At 41.6% G+C, this 11508-nt stretch overlaps 1 protein-coding gene across 1 annotated transcript in view; it reads right to left on the bottom strand.

Annotated features, from left to right (window-relative positions):
• The window catches only part of Cdc16 (cell division cycle 16), a 24301-nt gene that overhangs the window by 5011 nt on the left and 7782 nt on the right, over positions 1 to 11508 (bottom strand). The window contains exons 9-15 of the mRNA XM_029532085.1: positions 10165 to 10244; positions 9092 to 9141; positions 8031 to 8104; positions 7166 to 7291; positions 4998 to 5150; positions 3237 to 3300; positions 952 to 1013 (exon numbers count right to left, since the gene is read on the bottom strand). Coding sequence (XP_029387945.1) covers positions 952 to 1013; positions 3237 to 3300; positions 4998 to 5150; positions 7166 to 7291; positions 8031 to 8104; positions 9092 to 9141; positions 10165 to 10244 — 609 coding nt within the window. The remainder of the gene's footprint in view (positions 1 to 951; positions 1014 to 3236; positions 3301 to 4997; positions 5151 to 7165; positions 7292 to 8030; positions 8105 to 9091; positions 9142 to 10164; positions 10245 to 11508) is intronic.

Genomic DNA, 11508 nt, shown 5'->3' with positions numbered 1-11508 from the left:
AAAAAAAAAAAGAAAAAATCTGTGAAAAGGTTTCATACTCAGTTAAAATCTGGGAAATATTAGAACTTTAACAGATAGTCAAGACTCAAATTCTCCAGCAGAACCCTCTCCTGCCCACCACCCTCCCCCAGTTGATGTAGTTCACTTATTTTAAGCTGTTAAGCCATCATGTCTTACATAAGGATATTCATGTAATATCCCTCTGTTTGTTAAGACTGAGTTTTCCTCTGTCTGTAGTGCAGGCTGACCTTAAACTTGCAGCAGTCATCTGCCTCAGCCCCTGGGGATTACCTGTGTGATGTGTGCTGCCACACCTAACACACCTGCTGACTTCTCAGACATCTTGTTCCAAAGACTTTCCACACAACAGCATCCTCTCACACACACATTTTTGAAACAGGGTCTCATGTGGCCCCCAACTCACAATGTAGCCATGATGACCTTGAACCTAATCTGCCTGCGTCCACCTACTGAATGCTGGGATCATAGACACACGTGCCACCATGCCTGGTTTTATGCAGTGCTGGGAAACAAACCAAGGGCTTCTTGCATGTTAGGCAAGCAAGCACCATTACCACTGAGGTCCATGTCCAACAAAGAACACAGCTGTAACTGTCACCTGTTTATAATATCATAAAACTTCTGGATAAACAAAGCCAGAATATGGATGTGGCTTTAATTAGACCTTATTGTTTAAGTGCTTCCAAGTTAGTTTTGAATATTAAAGTTTTTTAATATAAGGGAGGGAAAAGAAAGCCATAGCTCTTATTCTTTTCAGTGTTTCTAAAATAAAAGTATAGTATCTGAAATAGGAAAACTGGAGATGGTGATGCTTGTTGCAGCCAAGTATGGGGACTGGAGGATATCATGAAATAAACACAGAAAGGCTATTCAAAATAAACACATTTCCATTGACAATGAATAGAACTGAAAATGTTCTACTTCACTTACTTAAGTTTTCTGCAGACATGCCCCAAGTTGTTCAACAAAGGTTCCCATTTGTCAACGGTTACCTAAAACGTAGGAACATCAAGTCCACGTCATTATTCAGCCTGAGTTGTTTGCAGTGACTCATTTCACACCCTGCAAGTTGCAAACTTGGGTACCCTCCTACCCCAACACACACAGCAGACAGGATTTATTGGTTCATCCAATTTTCTCCTCTACTAGATGAGATTTCCTAAGTACTAGACTGTAATTAGCACAATTTCATCCCAGAGTCCAGCCAAGCCAAAGAAATTTAAATTGTGCACTTGTTGTCTTGAGTCAATCTGAAAGCCTGGATCTTTATGGTCGTCTGCCTTCTAAACATTGGCCTTCTAAATATTTCTATCTAGAAATGCTACAAGCACTGTCAACTCGGCATACTAAACCAATGCATCTTCCCCTGGTCATTCTAGCTCTCAAACCTCATCCCAAATGTCCAAACCAGCCACTCAGTGGGACAGGACGTCCTGGCCTTTCTAGTACTCTCTAGGGTTGGTTCAGTTTACCTGGCAGGCACACCTCTAATGCCACACACCTCGGCTTCCCAGTACTAGGAGTCTGGCCTGGGCCCTTACCCTATGAGCACTTCTTTCTGAAACTTCTTGTGCTGTCTCTCCCTGGATAATCTGCCAGCTCTCTAACACCACTTCAAGGTTTTTAAAACCCACTTAACGTTCCTGCTCCATTTCTTGATATCCTCTGAAATGTCAAATCCAAAACACAATGAATCCACTCCCGCTTTTGCACACGCCACTTCTGCCTCTGAAATACCTGTCCCTTATTTCTGTCTAGCTAATGTCTGTATACTAAGGATGGAGTGTGTGGCATGCCCCAGACCCTTCCTCACTGTTACATGTGGGTGAGCGACCCTTGCGTGGAGTGTTTTCCTACCATCAGTCAGTCTGGACCACGGCTCAGATTAGCTACTTGTATTTTCCAATGGCTCTGATGGCTGAAACCACAGGAACAGTTTTTACTGTAGCTGATGCCTAGTTCTGTGCCCATAGCTGGCTGGCACTTAGGAAACACATGTTAAGCAAATAAACAAAGGAACTTGGGTCATCTTTTCAAGGCGTTGAGGACTGGATTTAGGAGGCCAGCCCATGCAAACAAAAATCCTTCAGAGATTCCTGGGCATGAGTGTTTCTCGTTAGCTAGCTTGATTTCTGCTGCAGTTTCTTACTAAAGTAAAACAGTATTTTCCTTTCCTGTAACTTTTAGGAGTGGCTCAGGTTTCTCAAACTTACCTATGCATGAGACTCTACTCAGAATGTTGCTAAAACTGCAGCTCTGACTCAGCAGACCTTAGGGTTGTGTTTCTAGCCGGCTCCAGGCGCTGTGGCGGGGCCAGTGAACAGTTAAGTATTTAGTTGTTTTAATGATGGAATGTGGGGACTGGCAATCCTACTTTGACAAAAACACTATTATTATTCAGAACTACCCAAGACTCAACTGACAAAAAACCCATGTTTTACAGACACACATGTGGAACACACAGCAATGTTTGTAAGTTCAAACGATAAACAGTAAAAGACCAAAGCAAGCAGAGCTCAATCTATGTGGACAGGCAGCCTGTCCCAGGTGGAGACTTTGAAACTGTGTCTGTCTGAGAGACAGAACACAAAGGAAGCCATGAGCATGAGGTACAGAGGACAACCAGGGTGTGAAATGCTGAACAGAGTAAGGCTAGACAGGTACCAGTTCCAGCAATGAGAAATCCAAAGAGCAGGCGTATGCACTCTCTTAGGTACTCATGCTTGTAGTTAAAAATGACTATGTATCAATAATGCCAGTGCATATACAGTCTTGCCATTAGAAGGTTAATTCATTAGCACTAACTAATGAAAACAACAAAAGGTCTGCACTTGAATGACACCTAGTTCTACAGAAATTAGTCTGCTGCCAAATTGCTTTTCTTACTGAGCCAAAGATGAAGCTCTTTGAAGCTTTAGAGGAGCAATGTCCAGTAAAAGACGAATACTTTGATTAGCCATCGGAAACTGTTTCAAAAAAGCACCATGTGTGTTTTGGTTTCTGCCCCATGTGATACGCAGTAACTGCTCTGAAATCGGAACTGAGGTCATGTTCTCTTGGTATAGTGTCTACAGATAATCGTAGCACTGTCTAGTCCTCTGTGATGATTCTCTTCATTAGCTGATTCTCCTCAGGAGAAAGACTACCTGCATTTTCCACATCTAACATTAAATATGCTCTGTGGTGTCTGGGTGTATGTGCAGATAGTACAATACCTCATTCCCAATTGCTTTAATTTTTTCCAAAGCATCGAGAAACCATTTTTCTGCTGTTTTCCATCTAAAATAGAGGAGGGGTTAGCAGTTATTTACAATTTGCAAAGATAAGACACTGAAAAAAATTTGAGTATCTCTAGTAGTATTAAAATAACATGGAAACTGCTAAAAATAACTCAGATTATTCTATGAATAAAAACAAAGTGTAATGACACACATACATGAAAATGCCATAGAAACTCATCTCTTTGTATAACTCAAAAACCAACAACAACAAAAAACAACCAAAAATCTAAAAATGAAAGAAAATAATTTGAGCCAAACAAAATAGCTAATCTTATGATACTAATATTGCACAGGTTCAGGATTTAGGAAAGATTCTAATGAATAGTGGTATTTAGACTCCTATAAATGCCTGGCCACAATATTTCATCAACTAAACAATGATTAGCCCTCTTTAACATATACCGTCATCAGTTCACTAACACCAAACCCACAGCAGATAGCACACGCATTCAGCTAACGTTCAGCTACTGCACACATTCCCTTGGAGGCACATGATGGCTACTTGTGGTACACAAGAGACAGCAGTGAGTTTGGAAATTATTTTAGACAGTAAAGTTACCAACAGAGTACGTAATGCTGTGAAAACCACAGCACTCAAAAGACTATTAGAAGACTGGGCACGATTTGGTGCGAGATTAGCCAGGGATGGTTCAGCTGACTTTAGGCAACTCAGGCTTTTTTCACATCTACATGTGTGAAGATTAAAATCACTGGAGTACTGGTTTTAGAGAACAAGTGATTTCTGTGGTCAATTCACAGAGAGAGTGACTGCGTACTTTGAGGAGGAACTATATTCAGGTATCATTTACATCCAAAGCTCTATGGGTTTAGGGAACTGGCTCAGCGACCTCTGTGACCATACATACACGCAGGTAAAACATTCACACACATAAAATAGCAATTCTTCATTTAAAACATTCACACACGTAAAATAACAATTCTTCATTTTTTTGAGGTTATAAACCCTCTTTATAATACTTATATAACATAACTGAAAACATTTAAAAAATTTATTTTATGTGCCTAAGTGTTTTGCCTAAATGTATGTATGTGCCAACAGAGGTCAGAAGAGGGCATGGGGTCCCCTTGAACTTGAGTTATAATTGCTGTGAGCCACGATGAAGATGCTAGAACAAGATCCTGGTCCTCTGCAAAGGCAGCAAGTGTTCTCCTCTGTGAGCTGTCTCTCCAGCCCCGATAACCTAAGCCTTAGAACCCAAACAAGGCTGTGCTACACTTAGGCAGAGTCTGATGCAGTGTACTGTTTCCTTCTCCAAACTGCTAACCCCTGGATACTCAAGGCCATAGAACAGCTGTACTATCAAGACGATCACGCTAGACAGTTTAGTTTTTTGTTCTGCCAATAATTAATCACAGGACCTTATTATTTCAAAGTGTGAATCTAACATCTAGTTGACAAAATGTTGTCCAGACTACAGGGTGGGTACTAGAGTTTGTGGCAGCCCATAATAAAGGAGAAGCACAACATGGTTTAGTGTTTTAGGGGATCCCACCATGAGAATTTCTACTTTTGAATTCATCCCTGCCTCATAAAATAATATATCTAAAAATAAAAATGAATTAACTCATTTTTATAAAACAAAAATCCAATCAAGAGCAGCTCTGGTCAGTAGTTTTAAGAGCCAAGGCCCCACTTCAAGAGCCCACAGCAGGTGGAAGCTCTAGGGTACTCACTCTCCGTTCTGAAAGGCAACCACTCCAACCTCATGGATGACAAACGGGTCTTCTGGGGCGATGCTCAGAGCTTGGCCAAAGAACCGCTCAGCCAGTTTCGAGTTATTGGTCAAGCCATATTCTAATCCAATATATAGCATTGGCAAGTGACACCTGAAAAGATTTGAAAGTTTCACATATTCAACGCTCGAAATTTTGTAATGCAATAGAAATTTGTCAGCTTTAGATCCTACCATTCACTTTTTTCTAACTCTAAATACAGTCCGAACAGGAAAAAGGAAAAAAAAAAAAAAAAAAAAAGCAGTCAACAGAAACCATCCTAGCAGAAGAGAAGATACTGGACTTAAAAGACAATACTTTAGGTCAGTTAGGATAATATTCAAAGAACTAAAGAAAATTAAGCTTCCAAAGCTATAAGAACAATACCCCATCAGAGGACAGCAATTTAAAAAAAAAAAGAAAATTAATTAATTAAATACATGCATATGACTAGGGCATTATGTGTGCAGGAGCCTGTGAAGGCCAAAAGCAGACATCAGATTCCCCAAAGCTGGAGGTACAGGCAGCTGTGAGCTCTACTGGAAACTGAACCTAGTTCTCTGCAAGAGAAATTAAGTGCTCGTAGCTGCTGAGCCATCTATTCAGGAACCCCTAAACAGAAATTATAATTGAGAACCAAATAATCACTATTCCAAAGTGGAACAAATAGAATAAAAAAAACTATGATAAAAGAGCTTACGAATAAACAGATACAAGTAGCCATGAGAGCGAGGTATAACAGAATCCATCACTAGAAGACCTACTAAAGAAAACTAAAGCAAGTCCCTTACGTGGAACTGTAAGGACACAGATAGTAACTTATCAACATGTGAACTGTATCTACATGGAAAATAAGTGGGTCAGTCAATGTAAGTGATGTGACTGCAGCGGTGACCAGAAGGCAGTGAACTGTCACTATGTTTGCAACTCTTCTATGTGATTACAAAGCAACAGAGAAAAACTCAGTATAAACCATGGTTACAGATACACCTATGAGGTATAAGTCGATTCGCAACAACACAAAGGAGGCACATAGGGACAGAGTTAAAGTGAAGTATTTGAAACTACATTGCTTTAAGATGTTGCTTATCCACAGATGATCATTAAGAAAGTCACCATAAACAACAAAACTCAAAAGAACTAAAATACAAACTGTAAACATGACCGGTAGAAAATGAACTAATGGCTGAAATAAGTCTATCTCACCATGTTACATGGAAGTGAATAAACACTACAGTAAAAAATACAGAGTTTTAAACATGACTTAACCAGTGACCGGAGAGAGCGGGACCAGAGGGAGAAGTAAAAAAAAAAAAAAAAAAAAAAAAGAAGAAAAAAACAATGCTAGCCTGAAGCGAGAAACACTTGTGACTCATTTTCTTACTATATTGGCTTTCTGAGTTTTGGCTGGTTTCCCAAATAGCAATAAAAAAAAAAAAAAAAAAAAAAAAAGACTTAACTGTATGCTGCTTCTACTTCTATTCAAGACTGCAAGGGACAGAGCTCTAACTGCTGACTGACAGTTCACACACTACAGTAGGGTGATCCGGAAAGGATGGCAGAGTAACATGTGAGAGCTGGTGTGACCACATGACCAGGTGAGACAGACTGTGGGACAGGGCTGTTACCAGAGACAAGGGGGGACATTCTAGTGAGAAATAACTCAGGGCATCAAGGAGATGCAATAATTACACATCTAAAAATGAGCAGATTCAGAACAATTCTTTATGTAAAACAGAATTGTTAGAAAATCAGAGGGAGAAACAGCTAGCCTCTGAACTGCATATACAGCAGCGATACGAGCTCAAACGGCAGCGAGTACAGCTGCAGCAGTGAGGTGCTGGGAGTTTACTATAAGGTGTCCACTCTTCACGGGCATGGAGAGTAGAAGGCTCTGTGTGCAAGTCTCCCCTTGGTCTCACCCCCTTTTCTCTCGCACTGACCGGAAGAGAATCACATCAACCCTGTCCCCTCTGTTGCCAGTCACGTTATAAATACAGACTGTTACCTAACAGATGTGTGACAGTTTTGTCTAATTCAGGACCCAAACTGTAACAATATTCCTAAGAGAAATGCCCTCCCCTTGGCAAGAGAGCCCTTCATGGCATGTAGTACAGCGGTGTGCCTACCCCTTCATCAGCTGTGCTGCTGTGAAGTAAGCAGCCATTGCTTGGTCGTGCTCACTCTCCACAGCGAAGGAATGCCCGTAGGCTATCCAGGCAGGCCCATAGGTCTTCTCCAACGTAGTAGCTTTGCTGAAACAAAAGCAGTATTCACGTAATGGACTTATTCTTCAACGTCTAGGTTTGTCTAAGTACATGGCATCAAACCATTAACAACACCGCCTGAGTAAACTGCTGACAAGTGGACAGCCGCTGTGAGTGCTGCCAAACGAGAGGCAACACACAAACCTAAGAAGCCTGAGGCTAGTCCTGTGCTTTTTAGATAAAGTGATATAGCTGAACTCAGCATTCTGTATGCAACTTACAAATACTGTTGACGCAGCAGCCCACTGTGACCCAAGGTTAACACTGGTGGCTTAAATGCCACATGACGTGCTCTGACCAGGTACCATATTGGGCTCCCTGGGTGCACATTTCCTAGCAAGAAACCCTGAAACCACAGCAGACCCTTACAGGAGCCTACTTACTCAGTGGTCATGCTGGGCTACCCTAATCTCATTCGGAGTTTAATGTGTTTTCTATCAGCAAAAGCCGAAGGCTGACAGTGAAAAGGAAACATGATTGTTTCCCATGCTCATGTACAAATAAAACAATGCAATCTAAGGTCTTGGAGTACACAGCCTGCAACCCTGCTTGACCTCTGCTTACAGCATCCTAATGAATAGTATACATACACAATGCAAGTGAGCAGAGCCTGCTAAGGGAGCTTTCATCCATGCTAGCTTTAAAGGACTCACTGCATTCAAGCTTATGAGCAACAATTCCTGTCTCATAGGTTCACTACATAGCAAAGAAGAAAACAAATTCATACCTGAGATATCTTCTGGCATGCTCATTTTTATGACCAACCATGAGATAGTAACATCCCACCGCAAACCAAGACACCTAAAAAGTCCAATATTTACTATAACCAGAGACACTTGACCTTGAACTGGGATCTAACAAGGGAGGCCAGACAGAGGATGGGTTGGATGTTCTCAACTCCTAAATTTTAGTCTAAATTAGGGATTCTCTGAGGTCACACGCATTACTGACGTCGTGAATAGGAACAGATAAGGTGGCTCCCACTGAGAACAAGGCTTCTAAATAGCACCTGCCTGGGCTCTGGCTGGACCCTGGCTCACCTTTGCTTTCTAGCTGGGCTCTGAGTTTTAGGTGGCTGGATTCCCCTACACTGGTTTCTGCTGAGCTAGACACATTCTTTCTTACTTGAGACTCAGCCTCTGCTTGCTGGCTTTTGTCTTAAGGACACACACAGCTCCTGATTCTATTTTTCACTCTTAGCTCTTTAAGCATAAACCCAATTCAGAGATTTACACATGCATACAAAAAGCCATGCAACAATTCTATCCTCGGGAAGGGGGACTTCACTAACTTGGAATGTTGTGCTTCTGCACAGCAGTTAAAGGAGTATGTATACTTTCATAACCAGAGGAAAAAGGTTTTAATCAAAGCTACTGCTTTAGTGTTAAGTAAAAATGATTTCATGGAACAGATAATAAAGCTTCTTGCTATTATCTCTACAACTAGAAAATTCTGTCTCACTGCTTTAACATAACAGTGTTTGCGGAGCTGGTGAGCTAGCTCAAGGGTTAAGAACACTGACTGCTCTTTCAGATGTCCTGAGTTCAATTCCCAGCACCAAATGATGGCTCACAACCATCTATAAAGGGATCTAATGCCCTCTTCTAGCATGCAGGTGTACATGCAGACAGAGTATTCATACATTAAACACACACACACACACACACATACACACACACACAAACATTATTTGCTTAAACTTAAATATATAAGCTACTGTCTACATATTAGCAAAATATTTTCTTAAAGTTTAGATAACAAAAAGAAAAAAGAAATTGTATTACTTACAGGATTACTTGGATATAAATCCACCAGTTTGTGAGAAAGATAGAAAAGTTCTGTTTTAGGAAAAAGAGAAAAATGTATTTGACATGAGTAATTTAAATTTCAGATCTGACCTTCCACCCACTCACATGGCAACCTCATCCCTTCTTTCTCTAGGTATAAATCCACCTGGCATGCAGCCCCCCCTCAGCAGCCACTGACACTGGCTAGAAGTGGGTAAGGGCACAGGGTGGGCCACTTAAGCACTTTAGATGAGGCACAGATTCTTCTAGAGCACCATCTGAGACTCACATACCTCATGCCACAGGCTAGAGGGGGATAGCGTCATCAAACTGTTAGCCAGACTTCTGTGTTCACCATGTAAGCAAGTGCTAAAGAAATGTGCACGTCTTAGCATTTCATGGCAACGTATCCTATAGCCACCACATACCCTATATATCCATTCTGGATTCAGTATTCTAGGTGGCCAAAAGTCTGCATGTTTGCTTCCAGGCGGTCTGATGTACAGACCGCAGGGCAAGAGTGCAGTGAGTGTAGGGCCGGAGCTTGTCTAGATTTTTTCCCTCTCTTGACTAAACTCATTATTTGGTTTCAAAGGACTTAAGGACAAATATACTGCCCAACACATTATGTTTCTCAAATGTTAAAACATGGGAAGTATCTACTCCTTTCCACTTTCTAAATATTGACTTATCTGTTGGTCTATAATAATTTCATACTTAAAAAAAAAAACAAAACAGGAAGGAGAAACAATTAAATTTGACCCTCACAGCTAGCACACTCTGACCCCAAGGTGCATTTGTGAGGAGGAAAGAGGAAGCAGGAGGATAGGAAACAGTGGCTCTGCCAGGAAACAGTCGTCAGCCTCTGAAGATGGCAGCGTTCCTACTGGGGTCCAGCAGGATTTGTAATACAAACTTTCAGCAGTTCAGAATGCTCTTAAAAACAAAACCAAGGCCTGGCCTGGTGGGTTATGCCTACACCCCCAGCATTTGGGAGGTAGAGGCAGGAGGATCTGGAGTGTGAGGTCCTCAGCTGGTTGGATCACAGGACTGGGGATGTAAACGCTCACTCACCATTCGCTTTATTCAGCTCCACAAGAGTTCCTATGTGCACAGGTAAACAGTTTGCATGGAAAGGATCTTTCTCCATCACTCTGAAAGTTAAAGCAATAATTACCACCTGGAAGGCAGTGTGATAAAGTCCTCATCACCTCACACACCGCCCCCACTCCACTCAGTCACTGTGCAATCAGGCCCATGATGCCGTAACTGTAACACTTTACTTCAGTTCATTATAAAGGAAAGGGAAGCCAGGCCTCACAGGGCATATTTACATTGCTAGCTACTCAAGAGGCTGAGGCAGAAGGATCACAAGTTCAAAGCCAGCCTGGGCAACTTAGTAAGACTCTGTCTCAAAATAAAGAGGGTTTGGGATGTAGCTCAGGGCAGAACGCTTGCCCGTAATGGGCAGGCCCTAGATTCAATCTCCACGATCACAAAATAAAATAAGCATGAATAGAAAACTGGTATGGTGGGGTGGAGAGATGGCTCAGCAGGTAAGAGCACTCACTGCTCTTCCAGAGGTCCTGAGTTCAATTCCCACAACCATCTGTAATGAGATCTGATGCCCTCTTCTGGTGTGTCTGAAGACAGCTACAGTGTACTTATATAAGTAAAATATTTAAATCTTTTTTTAAATAAAAACTGGTTTGGTTGGGAAGAATAAAAATTAGCTTTAGCTTTTCTTTTACTTTTTAACTTTAAAAACAGAACTTAACTAGTTAAAAGGATAGAAAGTATAAACTTTTAAATATATTACTATTTATTTACTAAAATTTTTATGATTTCAAAAGTTAAAAAAAAAACAAAAACTAGAAAACCAACTACAGAAAAACAAAACCAAACCCAGGTGTGAGGTGTGTTAGTGGCACACCTTAATTCCAGCACTCAGGAGACAGAGACAAGTCTATCTCTGAGTTTGAGGCCAGCCTGGTCTACAGAGCAAGGAACAGCCAAACAGCCAGGGCTACGGAGCAACCCTGTATTAAAAACCAAAAACCAAATGAACACCCTGCCCCCCAAGCCCACATGCTCCACAAAAATCTACAAAGTGTAACTGGGCTGCAATGTCTGAAGATAGGCAATTGGCAGCTGGTATTGGAGACGGTTTAGCTAGTGAACGAACACGCAAGGCAGGGCCCCTGAGTCATAGGACTGCCTTAAATCTAGCAGTACTCAATGAGGAGTTGTACAAAACCATGGGCCAAACTAGTATTACAAGCTATCACCTATTGGGATAAGTCACACTTTGAAAAGAGGAGGACCAGCCGGGCGTGGTGGCGCACGCCTTTAATCCCAGCACTCGGGAGGCAGAGGCAGGCGGATTTCTGAGTTCGAGGCCAGCCTGGTCTACAAAGT

The sequence above is a fragment of the Mus pahari genome, chromosome 19 (assembly GCF_900095145.1).
Source record: "Mus pahari chromosome 19, PAHARI_EIJ_v1.1, whole genome shotgun sequence".
NCBI lineage: Eukaryota > Metazoa > Chordata > Mammalia > Rodentia > Muridae > Mus > Mus pahari.
Note: the sequence above shows the minus strand (reverse complement) of the source record. Positions and strands in the feature narration are given on the sequence as shown.